This window comes from Mesocricetus auratus, unplaced genomic scaffold, assembly GCF_017639785.1.
Source record: "Mesocricetus auratus isolate SY011 unplaced genomic scaffold, BCM_Maur_2.0 Super-Scaffold_100004, whole genome shotgun sequence".
In the NCBI taxonomy this organism is placed as follows: domain Eukaryota; kingdom Metazoa; phylum Chordata; class Mammalia; order Rodentia; family Cricetidae; genus Mesocricetus; species Mesocricetus auratus.
The window spans coordinates 53,041,446-53,068,751 of record NW_024429189.1 but is presented as its reverse complement, the minus strand read 5'-3'; the positions used below and the strand labels follow the sequence as shown (position 1 = coordinate 53,068,751).

At 42.1% G+C, this 27,306-nt stretch overlaps 1 protein-coding gene across 11 annotated transcripts in view; it reads left to right on the top strand.

Annotated features, from left to right (window-relative positions):
• Ctnnd1 (catenin delta 1) overlaps positions 1 to 9,394 on the top strand; it is a 78,295-nt gene extending 68,901 nt beyond the window's left edge. For all 11 annotated transcript variants that reach the window (XM_021232188.2, XM_021232241.2, XM_021232234.2 and 8 more), the window contains one exon: positions 8,798 to 9,394. In XM_021232188.2, coding sequence (XP_021087847.1) covers positions 8,798 to 8,899 — 102 coding nt within the window. In that variant the 3' untranslated portion in view covers positions 8,900 to 9,394. The remainder of the gene's footprint in view (positions 1 to 8,797) is intronic.
• Positions 9,395 to 27,306: the final 17,912 nt, after the last annotated feature.

The following is a 27,306-nucleotide window of genomic DNA, read 5'->3' as shown; positions in this document are numbered from 1 at the left end:
CAGGGCAGGGCCTAGACCCTCCCCCATGTATCCAGGCTGAGAGAACATCCTTCCATGTGGAATGAGCTCCCAAAGTCCATTCCTATGCCAAGGATAAATACTGATCTAGTACTCGAGGCCTCATAGATTGCCGAGGCCTCCTCACTGACATCCACGTCCAGGGGACCTGGATCAGTCGCATGCTGGTCTCAGTCATCAGTCTGGGGTGCAAGAGCTCCCCCTTGATCAAGTCAGCTGTTTCTGTGGGTTTTTCCAGCCCAGTCTTGACCCCTTTGCTCATCACTCCTCCCTCTCTGCAACTGGGTTCCAGGAGTTCAGTTCAGTGTTTAGTTGTGGGTGTCTGTCTCTGCTTCAATCAGCTACTGGATGAAGGCTCTAGGACGGCATATAAGGTAGTCATCAATCTTATTATCTTCTAAGAGGTTCAGTGTGGCTGGATTTATGTTGAGGTCTTTGATCCATTTGGACTTAAGTTTTGTGCATGGTGATAGATATGGATCTATCTGAAGTCTTCTACATGCCAGCATCCAGTTATGCCAGCACTATTTCTTGAAGATGCTTTCTTTTTTCCATTGTATAGTTTTAGCTTCTTTGTCAAAATAGGTGTGTGGGTTAATATCAGAATCTTCAGTTCGATTCCATTGGTCTACCTGTCTATTTTTGTGCCAATACCAAGCTGTTTTCAGGACTATAGCTCTCTAATAGAGCTTGAAGTCAGAGATGGTGGAGCCTCCTGAAGTTCCGTTATTGAGCAGTATTGTTTTGGCTATCCTGTGTCTTTTGTTTTTCCATATAAAGTTGAAAATTGTCCTTTAAAGGTCTGTGAAGAATTGTGCTGCGATTTTGATGGGGATTTCATTGAATCTGTAGATTGTTTTTTGTAAGATTGCCATTTTTACTATGTTGATCTTACCTATCCAAGAGCATGAGAGACCTTTCCATTTTCTGATATCTTTTTTAATTTCTTTTTTTTTTAATGACTCAAAGTTCTTGTCATACAGGTCTTTCATCTGTTTGGTTAGAATTACTCCAAGATATTTTATGTTGTTTGTGGCTCTTGTAAAGGGTGATGTTTCTCTGATTTCTTAGCACATTTTTTGTGTATATATAGTAGGGCTACTGATTGTTTTGAGTTAATCTTGTATCCTACCACTTTGTTGAAGGTGTTTATCAGTTGTAGGAGTTCCCTGATAGAAGTCTTCAGGTCACTTACATAGACTATCGTAACATCTGCAAATAGTGAAAGTTTTATGTCTTCCTTTCCAATTTGTATCCCCTTGACATCCTTTTGTTGTCTATTGCTCTAGAAAGAACTTCAAGTACAATATTGAAGAGATATGGAGTGGACAGCCTTGTCTTGTTCCTGATTTTAGAAGAACCTCCTTGAGTTTCTTTCCATTTAGTTTGATGTTGGCTGTCAGTTTGCTGTATATTGCCTTTATTATGTTTAGGTATGTTCCTGTTATCCCTGGTCTCTCCAGGACCTTTATCCTGAAGGGGTGTTGAATTTTGCCAAAGCCCTTTTCAGCAACTAGTGAGATGATCATGCGGTTTTTAAAGGCGTGCGCCACCACTGCCTGACTTGCTATGTTCTTTTCCCTAGGCCTATGGCCTATCCAGTCTTGGGTTCTTGGTCACCCAAGCAGTGTCAGACATGGGTTTCATCTAGTGGAGTAGGCCTTAAATCTAATCAGATAGTGTTTGATTACTCCCACAATGTTTAGGCCACTATTACATCAGCATGTCTTGCAGGCAGATCACTGTTTTATGCTGCAGGTTTCTAGTGGGGTTGGTGGTTACCTTTCTCCATGAGTAGAATGTAAAGTACCTTCCAGTACCATGAATGCTAATTAGTAGGGGTGAAGCCTCTATTTAAGCACCAGTTTGACTTCTCTGTGTTCAATGAGATTTGTGAATGTTGTCTACAGCAATAGGGCATTACCATCAGTTTGTGGAGAGCAACCAGCCTTTGTAATAGACTGAGGAGTTTGGGGGTTCTCATGGGGACCCTTTGGCCAACAACAACTCAACTAGATGTGACCCATTACTGGTTTTACTGGGTTGTTCGATATCTAGTTGCAGCATTGTCCCCCCATTATTTGGTGACTCCATTTAGATTTCTTTCATATATGTATACATTTAGGAAGTTACTACTATAGTAGATTTCCATATGATCCTCAAATGGCTCTTAGTAGTAGCTGTCTCTCCCCTCATTCCCTTCTTTATCCCTCTCTTTCATCCTGTCCATTTAATCTGTTCCAGTCTTTCTTCATCTCTCCATAACTATATATACTATTTTCTTAGAGGACCCCTACCCCCAGTTCCTTGCTCTACATAACTTGTGTGGCTATATGGAGTGTTAAATGCCTATCAAAGATTTAAAAGTCAACATCCACATGTAAGAGAAAACATACAATATTTGTCTTTTGGGGTCTGGGTTACCTCACTCAGGATTTTTTTTTCTAGTTTCATCCATTTACCTGCAAATTTCATGATTTTTTTCTTTTTTCAGTTTTTAAGAATTTATTTGTTTTTGAAGATTTATTTTTTATTTTATGTGCATTGGTGTCTCACCTGCATGTATGTCTGAGTGAGGGTGTCAGATCCCCCAGAACTAGAGTTACAGACAGTTGTGAACTGCCATGTGGGTGCTGGGAACCAAATGCAGATCCTCCGGAAGATCAGTGATGCTCTTAATTGCTGAGCCACCTCTCCAGTCACACCGCCTCCCCCGCTTTTGGTTTCTTGAGACGTAGCTTCTCTGTGTAACTCTGACTGGAACTCATTCTGTAGATCAGGCTGCTGTAGTTGGTTTTTTTCCCCCTCTTTACCCTTTGTACTCTTTGTATTGATTTGTGTGTGTTAATTTTGCATCCTGCTACTTTGCTGAATGTGTTTATCAGCTGCAGAATTTTCCTGGTATAGTTTTTAGTGTCTTTTATATGTAAAATCATACATCTGCAAATAAAGATACTTTGGCCTCTTTGTAATTTATATCCCTCTGAATATTCATCAGTTGTCTTATTGCTCTAGCTAAGACAACCTTGTCTTGTTCTTGATTTTAGTGGAAATGTGCACTATATCTTAAAGGGTCTAGAAATTAGCTGTATTTCTCCACATTTGCAATGATCAGCCTGAAACAGAAATTAAGAAAACTATTGGCCAGGCAGTGATGGCACATGCCTTTAACCCCAGCACTTGGGAGGCAGAGGCAGGTGGATCTCTGTGAGTTCGAGGCCAGCCTGGTCTACAGAGTGAGTTCCAGGACAGCCTCCAAAACAATACAGAAAACCCTGTCTCGAAAAACGAAAAAAAAAAAAAAAAGAAAAAGAAAAAGAAAAGAAAACTATTGGGCCAGCTGCGATGGTGACACACTCCTATAATACCAAATTCTGGAGGCTGATGCAGGAGCATGTGAGTTCAGGATTAACATAGCAAGACCCCATCTAAAATAACCAAGGTATGGGTTAATAAGAATATATAATGGGTCATTGGGTAGAGATACTTGCTATGCAGGCCTGTGGACCAGAGTTGATTCCTAGAACTCAAGTAAACATGGAAGGAGACAAGTGATTCTACAAAGTTATCCTCTGACCTCCACAAATGTTGTATGGCATATATGTCCATGCATGTGCGCACATGCGTGCGCGTGCACACACACACACACACAAATAATAGTAAAAATTTATCTAGGTGTGTGAATGCAATTGCCTTTATAGCAGCATTAAAAATAATAAAGTAGGCTGGGCTGTGGTGGCACACCCCTTTAATCCAAGCATTCAGGATGCAGAAGTGGGCAGACCTGTTAGTTTGAGGCCACTTCCAGGGGATCTGAAGCCCCTTTTGACCTCTGTGGACACTGTGTGCATGTGGTACACATACATACATGCAGGCAAACACTCATACACATACAAATGAATTTCAAAGCATTGTTATATTTCAGGAATATTAGGATGAGTGAGAGGTGAACAAAATTAACAAATCAAAATACAAATAATAACTGGCATTTTCAGATATACACCAACACCCCCACTGCTTTTGAGACAGAATCTCATGTAGTTCATGTTGACTTTGCACATAACAAGGATACCCTTGAGCATTTTCACTGTTTCTTTCTCCTTCCCTCCTTTTTCCCTTCCTCCCTCTTTTGAAACAGGGTCTTATGTTGTTCATGCTGACTTTGAGCTGACTTTGCACATGTTGAGAGAATATCCTTGAGCGTTCTTATCCTTACCCCTTCATCTCCTGGTCTGGCTCTACAGGCATGCAGTACCATGCATCATGTTTGCAACAAACACTTCTAAAGTTCTGTATCAAATTTTGACTTTTCCCATTTCAGTGAACAAGCAGCTATCAAGTTACCTTATGATGCACCACCTGCCAGCCCATAGCTTTCTTCAAGCAGCTTTGCTATCTAGATATGGCATTGTTTTGCAATTACTTGGCATTTTATAGCATATTTGCCTTTATTTATAAAAGTTAGTGGAAAATGGAAAAATAAAGTGCTGATGTTAATGATTTTACAACTATACCAAAACAGTAAATTTGATCCTTTTTGAATTTGAGTCTGGCGACTGTTTTCAATTATAGAGGAAAAACAACCAAACCTGAAGCACATGTACAAAATGTTACATGTCAGAGCTTGTGGCTCAAAAAGAAGGTGTAATGATAGAGCAAGTGTCTGGATCTTTACAAGTATACATGGTGAATTACTGTGATATACTGATTTTTATCCCTGAATACATACATACATGCATACATACATACATACATACATACATACATACATACATTTATATTTGCTCCTTCCTCATTCAAACCTGACTTCTTGGCTACAGACCTAGGGTACAGTTGTTATAGCACAGTGCAGATACCAAAAAAGTCAATCTCTGGCCTTTGAGGTTACAAATATGTTTTGGAAACTGAAGGCAGAGATAAAACCTTTGTGATTAAAAGCTTTTGAACTTCAAATGCCAAATCTGTCAATAACCCAGGGCAGAAAGTCATGGCTTAACCACAAGCATATAAGACTATATGATCAGTCAGATCCCGTTCCCCAGTGCCTGGCGTTTTCTCAAAGCCTTAATGAAAAGTTTTCTAAGCTTGGAAAGCAAAGAAAGTCAAAGAAGTGAGCTTCACTCCTGGCAAATCTCCAGGAAATCCTTGAGGGGTATAGGCTAAGGACAAGAAAAGTGTGTGGCAGGGTCAGGCAGATACAGCCTGAGACAACCCCTCAGAGCCAGAGTGGCAACACGGTGTGGATGGACACATGTAAGCTCCCTGTGTGAGACCAAGGAGTAGTTGAGAGCCTACAGGAGTTTTGTTTGGAATGAGGAAGTTTTTTGTTTTGTTTTGTTGTTTTGGTTTTTTTATGATTGTAACCTTGACTGGCCTTGAACCTGATAGGTAGCTGAGGATGACTTTGAACTCTTGATCTTTCTGCCTCCACCTCCTAAGTACTGAGACTATTGTTGTATACTACTGACCTGACTCAGATGTGGTGCTATGACTATAATCTTCATTATTTGCCCACTGGGGACCAAATGGGAGGAAGGATGTGGTGGTAGATGCCGATAGAGGCAGACAACCAGGCAGGATCCCTGTGCATCCCATCCTTCTTCCTTGGCACTCCACAGTCCCCAAGACGGGGAAGAAATGTATGGATTGTGTTAAGGGTTAGTTATTGACTTAAATGAGATTGCCCTGAATTGAGTATGCTTTTGTCACCTGCCGAATGATGAGGTCAAAAAGAGAACTTTCAGGTATCACAAACAAGAAGTATGGAGGCTGGAGAGATGGCTCAGTGGTAAAGAACACTTGCTGTTCTTCCAGACCAGAGTTTAGTTCCCAGATACCCTCCTGTAACTCCTGCTTCAAGGAATCTGATGCCCTCTTCTGGCCCCCATGGGCAACTGCACACATGGCATAAACAGACTGACAAAAAGTTTTAAAAGCGTGTAGCAGGTGTTACGGATCAAACAGGGCCTAATTCACGGTGGGGGAGTTCTTCATCACTCAGTTTCTCCTGCGGCTTATTCCATCTCTCTCAATTCTTTGGATTGAATTTTTTCCCCTCCTTCTTTTTTAGTTTACCAAAACAAGCACTGAAGCGCAAAGTTAAAGCACCAGGCATTGTACTTTAGAAAAACATGTCTGGGAACCACTGTGTGTCTTGATTGTCTGAGACTGGGTCTTACCGTGTCACCCAGGTTGGCCTCACGGTTTGATCGTTTGCCTCTGCTTCCTGAATGCTGGGGCTGCAGTTGTGCGTCCCCGTAGCCAGCTAGCATTATGTATTATTAAAGGAGGCACTGAGAGTCACAGCCACTCAGAAGAGCAGCCCCAACCCCCAAACACATCAGTAAAAATGGTCAAGCTATCAAGGTTCTGAAAGTGCATCTGCTTTAATTGTGTCTCTGGTCCATCAGGTTGCAGCGTAACTATGAGAAATGGATGAATTCACTAGCACTCATTTATTGCCTCGGGCTGAAGGTGAGGGATGCGGGGGTGGTGCAGGAGCATGAGGCTTGGTGATGAAGGCGAGTCCATCTGAGTAACCATTCATCACGCCTTAGATTAGATGCCTATAAATATTTGTTCAATGTCTACTTAGTTGTCATACGCACATTCAACTTTCCAAACTTCCCGTTTCTGACTTTTATATTTCCAAAAGGTGGGGTCTGGAGGGATGGGTCAGCAGTTAAATGACCTGGGATCTATTCCCAGCACCCAGATGGCCGCTCCCAGCCATCTGTAACCCTTGTTTCAGGGGATCTGAGAGCCTCTTCTGATCTCCATGGGCTCTGTACTCATGTGACGCACATCTATACTCTCTCACACACATACACAGGAAAATACATTTTAAAAGTGTAGCGGGTGATGGGTCTCAGTGGCAGAGTGCTCGCCTAGCATTCACAAGGCCCTGGGTTTGATCCCCAGCAGCACAGGAGGAATGTGCCTACTCAGCTCTGGGAAGGGTTTTTTTTTTTTTTTTTTTTTTTTTGGTTTTTACGAGACAGGGTTTCTCTGTTTTGGAGGCTGTCGGTCCAGCCTCGCCTCGAACTCACAGAGATCCGCCTGTCTCTGCCTCCCGAGTGCTGGGATTAAAGGCGTGCGCCACCAACGCCCGGCGGGAAGGGTTTTTATAACTGTGTATTACATACGTTTCTCTGTTTTGAGTGTGTGTGTGGTGGTGGTCAGAGAACAACTTTTGGGAGACAGTTCTCTTCTCTACCATGTAGCTCGGGGCTTGCATTTTGGTATTTAGGCTTGGTAGCAATTGCCCTTACCCACTGAGTCATCTCGCTGGCCTTAATTATTCTTTTTTTCTCAATAAAGTATCAAAACTAATTTTGAACTGGGCAGTGGTGGTGCACACCCTTAATCCCAGAACTCTGGAGGCAGAGGCAGGTGGATCTCTGTGAGTTTGAGACCAGCCTGGTCTACAGAGCGAGTTCCAGGACAGGCTCCAAAGCTACAGAGAAACCTAGTCTTGAAAAAAAAAAAAACCAAATCTAAATTTTGGTATTTTTCTTAATTTTGGAAAAGTTTTGAGAAAAAATTAAAAAACCTCTTATTGTATTATTCCTCACCCTTTGATGCGGAAGTCTTGTGTATATGTCAATAAAGCACTGTTGGCCAATAGGGAAGCAAGATAGGTGGGACTAGGAGTCCAGGAGGACTCTGGGTAGGAGAAACACAGGGAGTCAAGATGTAACTGCCATAGGGATAAGAAGCACGGAAAGTTCTCCGGTAAGAGAAATACTTAGATTAACAATTATGGGGTAATTACTTAAGTCAGAGCTAGCCAGTAAGAAACAAGCAAGGCCAACAGCTTCATAATTAATATAGCCTCCTGTGTGCTTATTTGGGACTGATGCGGCTCTGGAACCAGGCTGGCGGGAAGGCTTCTCTTTACAACCCTCCAACTTTGGTTTTTTGAAACAGGGTTTCTTTTGTAGCTCTGGCTGTCCTGGAATTCACTCTGCAGACCAAGCTGGCCTCTGCCTCCCTGGGATGAAAGGTGTGGGCCACTAGGCCCAGCTAGGATCGTGCCTTTTTGTCCAGTGTTCAACTCACAGCTAGATCTTTGAGTTCAAGTTTACTTGTGTGATTCTCTAAAATACTAATGCTTACACTTCTCTCTATATATGTATTTATGTTTTATATATGTATTATACATATTTATTGCTGATACAAATATTAAGAGGTTTGAGTCATCTTCCAAAACACAGTGTCTTACATAATGCTGTCATTTCCCAGACACCATTCACACACACCTACACAAGCCCCACATCCCACACCCTTGGCAGTTATGAGACGTGCACAGACATCTCTCTAGAAAACAGAAATGCAAGATAAAGTCTCCTGATACTGACTTTTATTTATTTGTTGTGGTGTTAGAAGTTGAATTGAGAACTCCATGCACTCTAGGCAAACTCTGCCACTGGGTGGACTCCTTTTGTTCTCTCGGAAAGAAAATCCAGCTATGCAGGAACCTGGGCATGGTGTGGCTTGGGTGGATCAGGTTCTCACTCCAACTGCTTTATATCACTTACTTGTGTCAATATCTAGTCATTCCAAAATTGCTTCTTGCCACTTACTGCTCATTTAAAATGAGAGACTGCACCAATTCATGGCCAAGCCAGTTCTGGTGGGAACCAGCCAGCAGGAAGAATCCGGAAGACCTTGGTTTCTGTAATTTGTTGATGCTTGTGTTCTAATAAGACATGTAGACAAAACGCAGCTATGACAAGATGTAGACACACCTTTATCCCGCTGTTCTTTCTTTTTGCAGAGGGAAGAACTGAGTTGCCCACTTCACTACTTGAGCAATGATTGTGTGGTCCCTCATCTGAAGCTTCTTGGGAGTTGTGGTAGAGAGACAATAAAGACTTAAGATAAGTTCTAGGACCACTCAAGCTAGAGTGACACTTTAGTCTCCAAAATGAAACGAGATAAGACAATAACGCAAACCTCAACGTAGTTGTGGTGTAACTGAAATGCCCCTTATTTGCTGTGGAACTCATGATGATGAACACACACCCTCTTGCTCTCATGTTGTTTTATTTATGGATTTGTATGGGGGACATGACACATGGATGATCAAAAAGACAGCTTTTCCGTCGTTTGGTTCTCTTCTTCACCTATGTGGGGCCCAGAGATTAAATTTAGGTTATAATGTTTAGCAGCAAGCACGTGAACTTCCTAAGATGCCTTGCCAGTCCAAATACATATCTCCTAATGCATTTAGCTAGTTAACTTATTTCCCCAGCCATGTATCCTTTATTTGTAAAATGTAACTGTTGTAACAATGGCTGCTAATTATATGGTGGAAAAGGTTCAGTATGATAATGGATAAGAACATGCTTTATAAACTAAATAATATATGTTACTTATTGTCTTCCTTACTTCCATTTTCTTCAGAACTTGTTAGGTCAACCCACAATGTACCTTGAAAGATGCTATGGCCTCCTTATTCCAACCGACAGCCAAATAGGGCTCAGCTCAGAGAGATGCTGATCCCCAGGTTCCTCTGCAAGGAGTCTCATCTCTTTGTTATGTAGATAAAGGGATTGAGCATTGGTATTGTTATGGTGTAGAAGATTTAATTGCCCCCCCCCGTCACAGTGTTTCTCTGTGTAGTTCTAGTCCTGGCTGTCCTGGATCTCACTCTGTAGATCAGGATGACCTTGAACTTACAGAGATGTAGCACAAAAAATAAATGACCCAGAGACAGATATTGGGGTTCAAGATGAAGCTCAGGGAAGCAAAGCAGCCAGCCACTAGTTCTCACCTCTAGCTCAGACTGAAAGGGCCGATCCATGCACGAGCTCTTCACCAGGTCGCAAACTGCTGCCTCTCCTCAGTGTGGCTGGAGAATGAACGCCTCATACTGAATCCTAATACTGATTTATATACCTCTCATGAGTCCTGGGATTAAAGGTGTGAGCTATAATTCTCTTTTAGATTCGATCTTTCGTAGATCTGGGTGGCTTTGGGCTCACAGAGATCTATCTCTTAATCCTGAGTCCTAGGATTAAAAGTCTGTACCACCACCTTCTGGCTGCTGGGATTAAAAGTGTGTATCACCACTGCCTAATCTCTATAGTTTGAGGCTGGCTTTTGCTTTTCTGAATCCTCAATCAAGCTTTAATAAATAATACGTCACTCTGTCTCCCTAGTGCTGGGATTAGAGGTGAGCCCCACCACTGCCCAGCTCTAATTGGCCATTTTTGTCACCAACAGATTCATGGGTTGAACACAGATGAAAAGCACAGTGCCGTAGAAAAAGGCAATGGCCAGGAAGTGAGAGGCACATGTGGAGAGAGCCTTCTCTAGACCAGGAACTACACATCCTCCAGACTGCGGCACACAGCAGGGTAACCAGGGCAGAAAAATTACAAAGGACTACCTTGTTACAGCAGTGTTGGCGCTAGCCAGGGGCAGGAGAGATGGGATGTCACAGACATAGTGTTACCTGGTTTAGTCCACAGAAAGGCATTTTAGTCCACAAAGGCATTCCTAGTCTGAATAGCAGAGTTCGGTCCACCAAATGCATAGGAAGCAGCTGCCAGCTGGAGACAGGTCCCTTTAGTCATGACAGAATCATAACAAAGGAGTTGGCAGATGGCTGTGAAATGATCCTGGGCCATCAGGAAGCTCTCAGCTGTCACATGCACCACAAAGATGGCCAGCTGGATTGCACAGGCCTCAGAAGAGATGGACTTGTGCAGGGCCAGGAGGTTTACCAAGAACATGGATGTCATCACAGAAGAGTAACAAATACCAAGAAAACAGTGGACACTGAGGAAGAAGTGTAATGGAGCTTGGAGTCGGTGAAGGTGAGTGTCATCATTCCCAAGTTGCCTGCCACTGCATGGCGTAAGTGAGCAGACAGGTCCCAAAGAGAGCTGGGAAACTGGGGAATCCCAGCAAGATGAACCTGGTAACTGGGGTGTGCCTGTTATTGTAGGACCTAGTTCTCCAGGTGTCATCTGCAGAGGTGACACTTGATAGCCACATGGATATCATCTCTTAATTTTCTATCTTAAAATTTATGTGTATTGTGTGTACGGCTACTTGTTTGTACATGCATCACGTACCGTAAGTACTCAAGGAAGCCAAAGGAGGCCATCAGATGTTCCTGGAGCTGAAGTTGTGGACAGTTATGAGCCGTCTACTGCAGGTGTGGGAACTGAACCTGGGTCTTCTGTAAGAGCAGCATATGGTCTTAACTGCTGAGGCGTTAGATGGTGCTTTCTGAGTGTGTTTACTGCAGTGGAAGGCACAGTGAGGGAGGACACCTAACAAGTACTAGGTTTCTTTTATGTGAAGCTAATGGGACCTATCATACTGGAGTGGGAAATACAAGGTCTCTGAAGTCAAATAGACCTGAGTCTGTAATATACATATACTCATGGTCCCGGGACTCCAGGGGTAGCTTAGCTTATTACAGTGCTTGCTTAGGATGCAGAAAGCTTTGGCTCTGAGTGCATAAGATCCCATCTCAAAAAGCAGAAAAATCCTTCAAAACCACAGAGAAACCCTGTCTCAAAAAACCAAAAAAAAAAAAAAAGCAGAACAAAATAAAAAATAAAGAGACACAGTCTTACTATATGTGCCAGGCTGGTCTGGAACTCACTGTGTTGCACAGGCTGGTCTCCATCTTGTGATCCCCCTGCCTCAGCCTCCCAGGTGCTAGCATTAAAGGCATGTGCCCCCATGCACAGGAGACTTAATTTCTAACTGTGCTGTGGCATTAACTAGTTGTGTTTTCTTGGCTACACTGTACCTATAATCCTTGGTTTCTTCATCTGTAAACTGAAGAAAATATGCCTAGTTCTCAGGGTTGCTCTGTGCCCTAAATGAGAAAGTCAAATGTGAAAGAATTGCATTCTAGGGTACAGTCGATAATCAAGAAATGTCAGGCGTCTTCCCTAGTCTCTTGCCCTTCTTTGTATATACATCCATAGGTCATTTTGACACCCATTTCATCCTGTTTCTGAATAAAGATATAATTCATCCACCATAAAATCCATGATTGTAAAGTATAGAATTCAGTGGATGTTAGTATATCCACAAAGTTGTGTGAACATCACATTTCATTCCAAAACAGTTTTCTCACCCCTGCTCCAGTAAAATTCATACCTGTTAGTTGTCCTTCACTCTACCTTTTCTTTGGTTCTCTGTTAGCCATTAATCTATTTTTGTCTTCATGGATTTGTCTATTCTGGAAATGTCACACAAATGGATTTATATAATATATGATCTTTTGTATCTGGTTTCTTTCCATTTATGCCAATGTCTTCAGGTCTCATCTGTGGTTTGGTACATATCAGAATTCATTCCGTCTTATACTCGAACATTCTTCAGGACATGCCCTCCTTTGTGCCACACTGATCTTGTCCTTGGCAAATCTATTGATCACCCAAGAGGCGATCACTTTGGAAATGCACTTCAGGTTTGCCTGATGCTAACTCATGAAAGTACCAGCAATGTTCAGATGTCTTCCTTCTCCTTGCTCCTCACACTTTCCACTCCCTTCTGACCCTTCAAACCTTCCTCTTCAATGGTTGGGGATATGTCCTTGAATTTAGTCACAGGAGAACCTCACTAACCGAATCATTCATGTCAAACAGGTTTCTGTTTGAGGACAAGGGGGAAGTGGTGTTACCATGCAGACCATGGGAGAAGACCTTCCCCACCTGTCTTAATTGGTGTAGGAGAGGGCAGAAAGAGCCCTGGGCTAAAAGATGGAGCTGCTTTTCCGTTTCAGTTTTGCACTTATTTGCTCTGTTGCCTTGGACAATTCTCTATGTCTCTGATTCTACACCTGCCAAGTAAAGGTCTGGAATGAAGGATCTTTGAGGTCACATCAGGTCTTCCAGTGACTACCTTGCTCCTCAGCTTCCTGCCTAAGTATGGACCTTTGTATCAGTGTGTGCCAGGAATACAGAAAAATTGTTTAGAAAAAAGACATTCTAAGTTGGTGGTAGTCTTTAATCCCAGTACTGGGGAGGCAGAGACAGGTGGATCTCTGTGAGTTCAAGGCCAGCCTGATGCACAAAGCAAATTCCAGGACAGCTGAGGCTACCCAGAGAAGCCCTACCTGGAAAAACAAGCAAACAGAAAAGATACTTTATACTTGATTGTAATAGACAACTTTAGAGCTGTCCAGCTTCCTGCAAATACTTGGCTACTCACAGCAGTAATATCATGTAACTATTTTGGAAGTAAAGTAGTATTCCTGCTGGGTATGGTGGTATATATTTGTAATCCCAACACCTGGGAAGGAGAATCAGGGGAAGGAGAAGCTCAAAGTCATGGTGGCTATATAGTGAGTTCCAGGACAGCTTGGGATACATGAGACCCTGTCTCAAAAACAGACAACAGACAGTAAAGAATAGTAAATTCTGAGAAACTTTGTTAGCATAAATGAATATTATTGTGTCTATTGTGGTAAAGACACTCAAGTCATTGTACCCCTTAAATAATAACCCTTATAGAATTATGTAATGATGTACCATCAGAAATTGCTTTTCATATTTTATCATGTCTGCATATGAAGTCTCCCTCTGATTTCTTTGTTGAGAGAGATCCATATGACTTTAATGGATTTTATAATCTGTTATTTATTTATTTATGGGTTTTGGGACAGAGTTTCTCTGTGTAGCCTTGGCTGTCCTGGAACTCCCTCTGTAGACCAGACTGGCCTCAAACACAGAGATCTGCCAGCCTCTGCCTCCTGAGTGCTGGGATTAAAGGCATGTGCCACCACTGCCAGGCCTAATAGTCTGTTATTAAAGTCATTTAAACACATGTTTCTGTCTGGTATCCTGAAAGTTTCTGTATGGTGATGAAAGGCCTCTGAGAAAGTTCTCCAAAAGTGGAGGAAGGCAATTGTGAGAGGGGAGAAACAAACCCAGTGATTCCGTCAAAGAAGCATTCTTTAGGATGTGAGGTTCTGGCAATGTGCCCCGACCCCTGCAAAGAGTCTTTACTTAATCTCAGGGAAACACAGCCCCAGACTGAAAGCAGAGATCTTAGAACTAATTAGTTCCCTGAACCTTCCAGAGTCATCTTTCTGTTCTTGTTATCTCTTTTTCTCCCACAGCTGACAGTGACTGTGTGACCGCAGAAGAACCCATTGAAATACTCCATCTGCTCTGCCTTGGCCACTGTTCCATCCCTGTGAAGGGACACCATGATCAAAGCCACTCTTATAAGAGGAAACATTCAACGGGGTGGCTTATAGTTTCAGAGGTTTAGTCCATTACCTTCATGGCAGGGAGCATCGCAGCACACAGGCAGACATGGTGCTGGAGAGGTAGCTGAGAGTTCTATATTCGTATCTGCAGGCAGCAGGAAGACAAAGGGAAACTGGGACAAGTGTGTGCTTTTGAAACCTCAAAGCCCGCCCCCACTGACACACTCCCCAATGACTAAGCATTAAATACATGAACTTGTGAAACTGGGACAAGTGTGTGCTTTTGAAACCTCAAAGCCCGCCCCCACTGACACACTCCCCACTGACTAAGCATTAAATACATGAACTTGTGTGGAGCATTCTTATTCAAACCACCACACCTTCTAACTATCAAGCTGTTGTAAAGGTCAGAATGGGAACCTTGAAAACGAGGGTCTTGATGATGGAGTAGCTGAATCCTAGCCCAGTATTAGTCTTGAGATTTAACCTAGCAAAGCCAGCTTTCTGCTCTACACTCTGGCTTCTTCTTCACCCAGGCATTCATGCATCATCTTTGTTTATTCTTACTTTACTGACTTTCTCTGGGGTTTTAGTTCTGCCCAAATCCATCCATCCACCCATGAGTATCTGCTCTATGATAAACAGCATTGCTTTAGTTTTTCTCTGCTAGGATAGCAACCCATCGTGTTCACACACCATACATAAAGTCATATGCAGCAATATTTTTAGATTGAGTTCCTGGATCCTGCTATGCAGAAAAATGAGTTTTTCTTGTTCCTCTTCCCAGTCTTCCCCTTCTCACTCTGTCCTCATGGTCAGGGCTTTGTTCCCATCTAATCCGGTTTGACCCCACCCCATCCTCAGATGGCCCTTTGATTCCTTTAGGAACACACCTATGAAGACTTCTCAGCTGTGGTGTTCTTGGCTAGCAGCCACACAGATGTACTCTGAGACTCAGCCACAAAGCACTCCCAGGATTTCTCCATAAGTCCTGCCAGCCCCTTTGTCCTTCCCCTTACCAACTGGAATTCTTGTTTTATGTGCTACTGTGATCTGGCCGTTGTGGGCTGTTCATTCAGATGTACTTCATAATTGTTTAACAGTGCTTTGCCAATATTTCTAAGTCTTTCTTTTTTCCCACCACTGAGTTTTATGTTTCCTTTTCACAGAACAACTTTTTTTTTTGTTTTTGTTTTTTCGAGACAGGGTTTCTCTGTGGCTTTGGAGGCTGTCCTGGAACTCCCTTGGTAGTCCAGGCTGGTTTCGAACTTACAGAGATCCGCCTGCCTCTGCCTCCCGAGTGCTGGGATTAAAAGCATGCGCCACCAATGCCCAGCCACAGTACAACTTTTAAAGAGACTGTTTGAAGTTTTATATTAAGCACACAGCAAGCTGGGCGTTGGTGGCGCATGTCTTTAATCCCAGCACTCGGGAAGCAGAGGCAGTTGGATCCCTGTGAGTTCGAGACCAGTCTGGTCTACAGAGTGAGTGCCAGGACAGGCTCCAAAGCTACACAGAGAAACTCTGTCTCAAAACAAAACAAAAAACAAAAACAAACAAACAAACAAAAAACCCAAAACAAAACAAAACAAAAGCACACAGCAAGTAGTTGCACAACTACTGTTACTCAGAAGGATTTGAACCATGGCAGTTGTTGCAAGTATTTAAATGACTACCATCCAAAATGACATAAGACATGGGTACTTGGTATCTTAAAAGTTTGGTGGGAGATAAACTTGTTCCCATAAAACAATCAGCAATGAAAACCCAAAGATGACCAGTGAGACTTGGAGTGATCTGGGAAGGTTCAGAACTTCAAAGCATGGGGCCTGGAATGAGAAGACTGAGGATCTGGGGAGGTGGAAAAGAAGAAAAGGGCAAAACCTTGAAGTGGGAGTTAATCACCTACTAAACATCCACAGGCAGAAGATTCTTTGGGGGCTGGTAATGTAGTTCAGTTTTTCCCTAGCACACACAAAGCCCCAGTGTTGATCCACAGTACCACATAAACTATGCATGGGGAATACACCTGTAATCCCAGCACTTGGGAGAATGTTGCTTAATCTCTCATCACTGAATGAATGCTGCAAGATCCCAGGAAAGGCTGACAAGAGGGTAGAGTGGGTGTGGGCTTCCTGTGGAGAAAAAAGAAAGAACAGGTAGCCTGAGATTTGATTCTCTTCCTCCTCCTCCTCCTCCTCCTCCTCCTGAAATCCTGACTACAAACATAAAGAAATAAACCTAGAAGTACTACAAGACATGTGATGTATATTTTACTTGCTCAAACACATAACAAAAAAATCATCTTTGGCTGACTTGTGCACAGTGTACAGTCTATACTTGTATTAATGGAGATACGTATGTTACCTTTAAAATTTTATGTGTTTTCAGAGCAATGGGACTAGATACCAATGAAAATGGATGGCTCAGGTGAGCCAGCATCCAGAACAGCTTCAAGGTTGCTGACTGAGATGATCCAGCCTCACAGAATACTGCAGCCAAGACCTTACAATTACTTTGATTTTCTCAAGGTTCCCCTAAAGATTACACCACCCCCAAATAACAGGAAGCAGTCTAGAAGATGACACCCATATTCCCAAAAGATGGGCTGTTTGAGGGATGCTCTTTCAGCCTGGACTCTTGGGGGAGGGCCTAGGCCCTGCCCTGGATGAAATGACAGACTCTGGAGATCCTCCATTGAGGGCCTCACCCTCCCTGGAGATCGGAGTGGGGATTGGGTGAGGGGCTCGGGAACCTGGTGGTGGAGTGCGGGGAGGAAGGGAGAGAGAGAGCTGGGATTGACATGTGAAGCAAGCTTGTTGCTAATTTAAATAAAAAAGAATTAAAAAAAAGATGGGCTGTAATGTGTGGTCTTCTCACCAGCTGCTTAGGTCCTCCTTGACTCTTAGTCCCACCTATCTTGCTTCCCTATTGGTCAATAGTGCTTTATTCATTAACCAAAGAGAAACATATACACAGAAGGACTTCCCCCATCATCTCCTCTTTTCTGTCTAAATAAAAAGAAAGGTTTGGACTTCAACATAGTAAAATATATAACAAGGCAGTTATTAAGCAATAACTATAAATACAATATTTAGTCCATTAACATTTAGCAAGATATAGGGAAAGTATCATCTAACCTATCTTTGTGAGTCTAAAGTCTTATATGTAACTTATCTTTAATCCTAACTAAGGATAACTATAATTATAACTATCTGTCTTCAACTCCATCAAAGACCATAGAAGGATAAACACTAGAATTGACAGAGACATCCTCCTACCTGGACAGTCACCTGAAGTTCCTCTGTAACGTTGGGGCATCCATCTTCAGCCCATAGACCACAGTATGTCTGGTCGACTTCTCAGAAGAGCAGGAAATTTTAAACTGTCTGCCTGCATTGGCAGTCTGTCAGTCAACTTTCTGTGTCCTGTAGAATGTCTGGAAGATTCTTCCATGAAGCAGGAACCCTGTAGGACTGTCCAAGTTCAGTAGTCACTTTTCTATGGGTCCTGCATGTCTAGTTTATACAGCAGCAGTCAAACAGTCCAGGCAAGAGCAGTTTCTTGCCCAAATGGCTAATCTTTCCATGTTGAAAGCAAACTCCATAACGAGTTTCTTCGATGCCCATCTTCCTCTCAGATGTAATTGGTGTGCCAGGGCAGACATTTCTCATTGTCAAGAAAAACCCTAAGCCATTTTAAATGCCATTTTCTGAAGATCTTTGAAAGATTTGAAGACTGTCTATCTCAAATATATCTCTGTATATCTAGAAAAACTAACTAACCTAATTATAAGTTTTGACTATTATAGGTAACTATCTACAATCTGTATTTAATTATATATTACATTTTTAAAAGATTTTATTTATTATTATGAATAGTGTTCTGCCTGCATGCTAGTCAGAAGAGAACATTGGATCTTATTACAGACTGTTGTAAGCCACCATGTGGTTGCCAGGAATTGAACTAAGGACCTCTGGAAGAACAGCCATCTCTCCAGCCCTTTATATTACATTTTTTAAAAAGCTCTATAAACACAATATCTAAACAAGAGGAGAAATATATGTATCACAAAATTGTTCTAAAATTTGTATCAATAAATGAAAATCCATTCCAAGACAAAGTATTTGTTTCTATATCATATTCTCTTTTTTCCCTTTAGAAAGAGATTCACTGTAATCATTACCATTTATAAGCAACTCCATTTAAATGAAAACACATTTTATAAGCAATAGTTGGGAATTTGGGCATTGTTCATTCCAAACTGCTTCCTGCTGGTTGGGGGAGCGCTGTCCATATCATGGAGTTCATGACAAAACACAGAAACCTGGCCAAATCCTTGTTTTTGTAGTCTGTACGGCTGTATTGTCCTAGCTGCTTCAGATACTGAACCGCCTGGGATACTGCTTCAGGAGGTCCTGCTTCATCAAACCACAGAAGCCTGGGAGGAATCCACAGATTTCCATTTTCTGTGGAAACAAAAATAAGATCTCTTCTCCAAAGTAACATATCCTTATACTTAAATTTTGGAGTCAAAGAATTTTTAAAATACATAAGTTGTATTAATTTAGCAGCATTTATAATCAAGTATATTTCAGCAGTTGTTCCTATCTTAGCAATTGAACAACTGAAAAACACAATAGCATACAGTAACCAGACTCTGTATTTTCCATCTTTACATGGCTTATATTACTCTATATCTTTTACTTTTATTTATTTATTTTTCTCTGAGACAGGGTTTCTCTGTGGAAATCCTCCTGCCTCTGCCTCTGGAGTACTGGGATTAAAGGCATGTGTCATCATACCAAGCTAGTCTCTTTGTTTATGTTTCTTTTTACTAACCTGTTTCTTTTTCTCTCCCAAGCCTATGTACATTTTTTAACACACTATAAACTTTTTAGAGGTTTTACTTCATCTGAATCTGACTTTACTGTAAATATTTATGTTTTCCTGGTCTCATGTCTGTTATCTGTTAAACAACATTGCTAAAGTTAAAATGGAAACAGCTGCTGGCTTCCCAACATGGCAGGCATAAGTTTGCCGCCAGCACTGGGAGCTGTGCTCACTGTCTTAGTCTATGCTGGCTTGGAGATGTGGTCACTGCCACTGCCAGCTCTTTGTGCACATCATTCAATTATTGGCAGGACCTCTTAAAAGAGCCCTGCAGGGTCTTTTTTTTTTTTTTTTTTGCCTCTTATGCTGAGTCAGGAAGACTTACTTAAGGGAGCCTCGTGAGTCTCTGCTTGTCTCTAGCAAAACAGAACCCACCCAAGAAAAATGCTACTACCAAGAAGCTGTGCTTCTCTCTGTTCTTTTGTTTCTAAAATCCCTTTTACTCTTTTGTCATTCTACGTGGAAATTCATAACCCACTCTGACACCATATGTAACGTGCTATCTTCCCGCCAGCCACTTGGGTCCTGCTGCTGTCTCAGTCCCCAAATAACACACGAGACACTATATTAATTTATGAAGCTGTTGGCTGTTTGCTTGGTTTCTTATTGGCTAGCTCTGACTTAATTCTTAACCCATAAATGTTAATCTGAGTATTTCCACATGGTGTTCTCTTACTGGAGAAAGGGTCCGGACCTTTTACTTCTCCTGTGTCCTACATCATGACTCACTGCCTCTGTTTCCCAGAATTCTCCTTGACTCCTAGTCCCACCTATCTTGCTTCCCTGTTGGCCAACAGTGCTTTATTCAGTAACCAAAGAGAGACATATGCACAGAAGGACTTTCCCCCATCAATGGGCTATGGATACTTACTATCATTTAAGGAGGGTTGGTTACAAGTTGTTATTGGTAATGGTCAGGAAAAAAGCTGAACAAAGGAGATTGGATTCAGGGATCACTTTCTGAAAAGAAAAGGGGGGTATAGAAATAAAAGGATAAAAGAGAGGATTATTGAATCTACTTTCAAACCAAAAAAGCAACTATTAGTCTTAAATATTTCACATTGGTATGAATTTTTGTGTATTGCTACAGAACTTGAAGTTAGTTTTGTCATACTGTATGTATATTTCTACTTTTGTTTGGAGTATTATGTTTAGGCAGCTCATTAAAAATGTAAGGTATATCCAAAACAATGCAGAGAAACCCTGTCTTGAAAAACCAAAAAAAAAAAAAAAAAAGTAACATATAGCCATTTGGGCAAAGAAACTGCCTTGTCTCAGTTGCTGACAGTATACTGTTCAAACTGGACCAGTAGGATACAAAGAAGACAACTGCTAAACTTTGCCAGGACAAGGTAGGACAGTCCTTCAAAATTCTGTGCTTCTCAGAAATGCCTGTCAGCCAAAATTGGATGGCCCAATGTTACAGAAGAACCTAGGGCAATTGTCTAAGCAACTGGAGGTCCCTGTCATTTGGTGGTTCATGTTTCATCGCCCAAAGCCACAGCAGAGACCTACAAGCACCACTCATAGCGCTCATGCTGGCATTGATTTTTTTTTCTCCTAGTAATTTGCCTCCTCAGCTCCTTCAAGGAACAAATGCCTGAGGTCTCCAGGATGGTAGCTAACAGAATGTTTCTTCAGCATGAGCCCACTGAGTCTCTGACTGACTCCCTGATTCCCTTTCCCATGTCATCCTATGCTCATATGAAGCCACCAGATGTGAACCCAGTGTCCATATACCCAAGGAGTCCGGGATGTTTGGGTGGAGCTCCACCTCAGGGGACCCCCTCACTCCTAACACTGCCCACTCTCATAAAAACACCGTGAAAAGGCTTTTAAAGAAAAGGTCATGTGGTTTTCCAGTTCCTTCTCCTTCTCTCCTCTCTGGGCAGCCAAGAGGCCATCTGTGTTCTCTGACTTTGTGCACAGAGTTCCTGAGTTGGAGTGAGTGTTAGAGAGGAATGCCATGCTGTGCTTGGGTGTTGGAGAAAATGGGCATGCTCTCTCCTTCTGAATTTTCTATTATTGCCTTACTAAATATTTGATGATTTACATCTCATGTTTTATTAATCATTCCATACCAACGTTTTTCTTTTCATGTTATAGGTTCTTTACATTACTAAGAAATCACGTCTTATCTCTTGGCAGAATCTCTGTCCTCTAGGGACTTGCCTAGGGAAGAAACCTCTTTGGAAGAGATTGCTGAATTTGAATTTGTTCCAAATATTCTAACAAATAGATGCATTATGACCTGCTAGTCTCTTAACTTCAAGTAAGTGATTACGTAAAAGCCATAGGCTGTATCTGCACATATAAGTGGAGGAATTGTTCTCCAGGTAGAATGGCCCAAGGGCATTGTGAGTACTCCATTCCATCTTAGCTAGTAGATGCCTTAATTGGACTCCAGTCCTCAGACTAGCACGCTCTCTTGTTACATCTATGGCTTCTCCCAGAAGTTTGTGTAAGACATGTACAAGTAGGTTTTTAATTGGGAAGGAAAAGAAGTATTTCCTAGGAGGATGATAGTTGAGAAGAAATTAGAATTCTGCTTATACTTGTGGAAATTTTTCCCTCATCTTCTTATCTAAGACATTAAATTGAAACCTGGCTGGATAAACAGAGGGCCTAAAATTTAGGCAGTGAAGTGTAAACATGTTGGTTGTGAGTCCTCATAGCAGAGTCATTTTTGGTTGTTTCACAGGAAATGATTAAGGGAAAAATTGTGTGTTATTTTAATCTTGTTAAATTTTGTGTTTGTATATTTGAGATACCAAATAGTGGTTCAGGTAAGGTTGATTTTCATGAACAGACCAAGTTTTACACAGCAAAAAATATTTATTTATATCTCCAGGAAGCTATGTTTCCTATCATGTAAGAATTTTTATTTTAGTAACCTTCCTGCTCCCCCATGTCCTCTTCTCCTCTCCTCTTCTCCCCCTCTCTTTTTCCTGCCTCTCCCCTGCCCCCATGCTCCCAATCTGCTCAGGAGATCTTGCCTCATTCCACCTTCTCTGGGGTACCATGCATATCTTTCTTAGAGTCCTTCCTGTCTCCCTGACTCTCTGGCAGTGGGATTGTAGGCTGGAACTCCCCTGATTCATGTCTAAAATCCATATATGAGTGAGTACATACTATGTTTCTCTTTTGTGACTGGGTTACCTCACTCAGGATGGTTTCTTTTCTGCTGAGTAGTACTCCATTGTGTAAATGTGCCACATTTTCTGACTCCACTCTTCCATTGAGGGGCTTCCAGGTTCTGGCTGTTACAAATAGTAATGTCCTTATTGTATGAATGCTCATATTTTGGGTATATGCTTAAGAGTGGAATTTCTGGACCTTGTGCTAGACAGATTCCCATTTTCTTGTGGAATCTCCATACTGATTTCCAAAGTGGCTGTACAAGTTGCCACTCCCACCAGCAGTGAGGAGTGTTCCCCTCTCTCTACATCCTCTCCAGTATAAACTGACATTGGTGTTTTTGATTTTAGTTATTCTGACAGGTACAAGGGTCAAAAATTTTTACAGCAAGACACTAGGATAGAAAGTATCATTAAAAGAGAGAACCAAGTAAAAAGATTATGATTTTGTGTTCCCCTCTGACTACATCCTCTCCGGTATAAATTGTGATTGGTGTTTTTTATTTTAGCCATTCTGACAGGAGTGAGATGGTATCTCAGAGTTTTGATTTGCATTTCCCTAATGGCTAAGGATGTTGAACACTTTCTTAAGTGTTTCTCAGCCATTTTAGACTCCTCTACTGAGAATTCTCTATTTACTTCTGTGCCCCTCTTTTTAACTGGATCCTTTGGTGTTTTGGGGACTTGCTTCTTCTTTGTAAATTTTGGAGATCAGGCCTCTGTCAGATGTGGGGTTAGTGAATATCTTTTCTCATTCTGTGGGCTGCCTTTTTGTCTTGTTGACTGTGTCCTTTGCCTTACAGAAGCTTCTCAGTTTCAGTAGGTCCCATTTATTAATTGTTGATCTCACTGTCTGTGCTACTGCTGTTATGCTCAGGAAGCTGTCTCCTGTACCAATTTGTTCAAGGGTACCACCCACTTTCTCTTCTAAGAGGTTCAGTGTGGCTGGATTTATGTTGAGGTCTTTGATCCATTTGGACTTAAGTTTTGTGCATGGCGATAGACACGGATCTGTCCGCATTCTTCTACATGCCAGCCTCCAGTTATGCCAGCACCATTTGTTGAAGATGCTTTCTTTATTCCATTGTATTGGTTTAGCTTCTTTATCAAAGATCAGGAGTTTTAGGTGTGTGGGTTAATATCAAGATTTTCAATTAGATTCCATTAGTCTACTTGTCTATTTTTGTGCCAGTACTAAGCTGTTTTCAGGACTATAGCTCTATAATCAGAGATGGTGATGCTCTTGAAGTTCCTTTACTGGACAGGGTTGTTTTGGCTATCTGGGTTTTTTGTTTTTCTATATAAACTTGACTGTTGTTCTTTCAAGGTCTGTGAAGAATTGTGCCAGTATTTTGATTGAAATTTCATTGAATCTGTAGACTGCTTTTAGCAAGATTGCCATTTTTACTATGTTGATCCTACCTATCCAAGAACATGAGAGATCTTTCCATTTTCTGGTATCTTCTTTAATTTCTTTCTTTAAAGATTCAAAGTTCATTCACTTGTTTAGTTAGCATTATCCCAAGATATTTTATGTTGTTTGTGGCTATTGTAAAGGGTGATGTTTCTCTGTTTTCTTTCTTAGTTCATTTATCGTCTGTATATAATAGGGCTATTGATTTTTTCCTGTGATGAATATGAAATGACCTTCTTTATCTCTTTTGATTGATTTTAGTTTGAAGTCTAATTTGTTAGATACTAGGATAGCTACACCAGCTTGTTTCTTGGGTGCGTTTAATTGGAAAAATCTTATCCCAACCATTTACTCTGAGGTAATGTCTGTCTTTGAAGTTGAGGTGTGTTTCTTTTTCTTTTTTTTTTTTTTTTTTTTTTTTTTTTCGAGACAGGGTTTCTCTGTGGCTTTGGAGGCTGTCCTGGAACTTGCTCTGTAGACCAGGCTGGCCTCGAACTCACAGAGATCCACCTGTCTCTGCCTCCCAAGTACTGGGATTAAAGGCGTGCGCCGCCAACGCCCGGCCTCTAAGGGGCTTTTTTTGTGGTCCACTCTATTTGATGTTCTGTTGGCTTCTTGTACTTTCATTGGCATGTCTTTCTTCTATGATTTTTTTGAATTGGGTTTCTTTTCCTTCTTCTATCCCTATTATTCTTAGATTTGGCCTTTTTACAGTATCTCATATTTCCTGGATATTTTGTGTTAGCGATTTGTTAGAATTAAGATTTTCTTTGGTCGATGAATCTATTTCTCCTAGTGAATCTTCAAAGCCTGAGATTCTCTCTTCCAACTCTTGTATTCTGTTGGTTATGTTTGCATCTGTAGTTCCTGATCGTTTATTTACCTTTTCTAATTCCAGCATTCCTTCAGACTATGTTTTTTTTTATTGTCTCTATTTCAGCTTTCAAACTTTGCACTGTTTGAATTGTTTCTTTCAATTTTTGGTTTGTCTTTTCGTCCATTTCTTTAAATTTCATTTCCTCTTTTAGGGTCTCTATCATCTTTATGAAGTTGTTTTTAAGGTGTTCTCTTCTGCTTCATCTGTGTTGGGATGTTCAGGTCTTGCTGGTGTACAGTCCCTAGACTCTTGTGGCATCATATTGGTTTTTCTGTTGTTGAATGTGTTCTTATATTGTCGTCTTCCCATCCCTTCTTCCAGTGGGTACAGGTGGGGGTCTCTTCCTTTCCTGGTTGGTACGGGTCCAAGGTTCTCTTCAAGTGGGTACAAGCAGTTCCAATACTCTGATGGGTCTCACAGTGGGTACAGGCGGGTCTGAGGCACTCCCTCTCCTGGTTGGTCGGATCTGTGTTAGCAGATTCGAGGTTGCTTAGTGAGCCGGGGACAAGTCAATCTGGCTATAGTCCCCGGCCCAGGAGATCCCAGAGAGGGCAAGTGGAAGTAAGTCGGGACTGAGGGGGTACCTCTGCCCTGAGTGGGAACAGGACTAGCCCATGGCAACTCTTATAAGGAAAACGGTTAATTGGGATGACTTGCTTACAGTTTTAAGGTTCATTCTATTATCATCATAGTAAGGAGCATGGTGGTGTGCAGGCAGACATGGGGCTGGCTGCATCTTGATCAGAAGGCAACAGGAAATGGACTGTGACACTGAGTGAAGCTTAAGCAAAAGAGACTTCAAAGGCTGCCCCACAGTGACACATTTCCTTCAACAAGGCCACGCCTCCCAATGGTGCCACTCCCTATGAGGTTATGGGGGCCAATTACATTCAAACTACAACAAATATTTTTTTGGTATTAAAAAATCCCAGCACTCAGGAGGCAGAGGCAGGTGGATCTCTGTGAGTTCGAGACCAGCCTGCTCTACAAGAGCTAGTTCCAGGACAGCCTCCAAAGTCACAGAGAAACCCTGTCTTGAACCCCTCCCCCACAAAAAAAGAGTCACTCATTAATTTAGTCTTAGGGGGCTGGAGAGGTGGCTCAGCGGTTAAGAGAACTGGCTGGTCTTCCAGAGGACCTGGATTTAATTCCCAGCACCCACATGGCAACTCATAACTGCCTGCAACTACAGTTTCAGGGGATTTGATACTTTCACACATGAAATAAAAATAAGTAAATTACATATAAAAAGATGTATTTATTTTATGTGCATACGTGTTTTGCCTGCATGTAAGTGCGCACCATGTGAGTGCCTGGTGCCTGTGGACGTCAGAAGAGGAGGTTGGATCCACTGACACTGGAGTCACAGATGGTGTGGAACCTGTGGACGTCAGAAGAGGAGGTTGGATCCATTGACACTGGAGTCACAGATGGTGTGGAACCTGTGGACGTCAGAAGAGGAGGTTGGATCCATTGACACTGGAGTCACAGATGGTGTGGAACCTGTGGACGTCAGAAGAGGAGGTTGGATCCATTGACACTGGAGTTACAGATGGTGTGTAACCTGTGGAAATAAGGGTCCTGAATGGTGAGTTGCCAAGGGGGAGGACACGGGATGAGGATTCCTTTGAGGCACAGGCTCAGCCCTCCCCATGTCTGCCCTTGGACAAGGACACAGAACTAACATCTCCTTTGTTCATTCATCAGACTTTCTGAGGAAGCCTTGGATTAGTGTAGCCCTCGATTGTCGTGAGTGTCATGTAGGTGCTGGGAATTGAACCCTGGTTCTCTGCAAGAGCAGTGTGCACCCTTACCCACTGAGCCGTCTCTTCTGCACACCTGATATACACCTGACATTGCCGGTTGTTACTATTCTTGTTCTTCTGATCAAACACCTGGGGAAAAAAGCAACAATAGTTATTTAAGGGAGGGGCACTTCCTCTGGGCTTGTGGTTTGAGAGGATATGGGCCACTGTGGAGGGAGGGAGTGGCTCACTTCTGTGCAGGCTGAGAAGCTCTGCTCAGTTGGCTTTCTACTTTTTGCCTTTTTTTTTTTTTTTTTTGGTTTTTTCGAGACAGGGTTTCCCTGTGGCTTTGGAGGCTGTCCTGGAACTAGCTCTTGTAGACCAGGCTGACCTCGAACTCACAGAGATCCGCCTGCCTCTGCCTCCCAGGTGCTGGGATTAAAGGCGAGGGCCAGCAACGCCTGGCTTACTTTTTGCCTTTTTATTCTGTCAAAGATGCCATCCCATAGAATGTTGCCACATACACTTAGGTTTCTTCTCCCCTTATCTAACGCTCTCTGGAAATACTTACACATACATATAAAGCTGTTCTTAACTAATGGCCTATTTATGGGAAGCTGTGTTTGCAGGACTACAGTCGGGGGAGCCAGACAACTTGCCTGGTTTGTACCTGAGAGGGGGAGTGTGGATTGGGAAAGGCTAGCTAAAGACATTAAGAGAAAAGACAGAGACACAGGATAGAATCAGGAGGGAAATTCAGTAAATACTGAATGCCCCGAGTTTATTCTTCACCATTCTTAAATACCTTAGCCAAAAAGGGGAACATGGTATCATAAATGAGGAACAGATTTTCTTCTTCAATTCTCCAAGGATTTGGTAACCACACCTTAGATGCAATTTCTCATTATCTGGCCTTGAGGGTCAAGAGTAACCACACCTCATACCAAATCTGTTGTTATTTAGATAAGATATCCAAGGCCAAGATCAAACATCCCAATGTAGCCACGCCTTAGACCTTTATGTCTTATGAC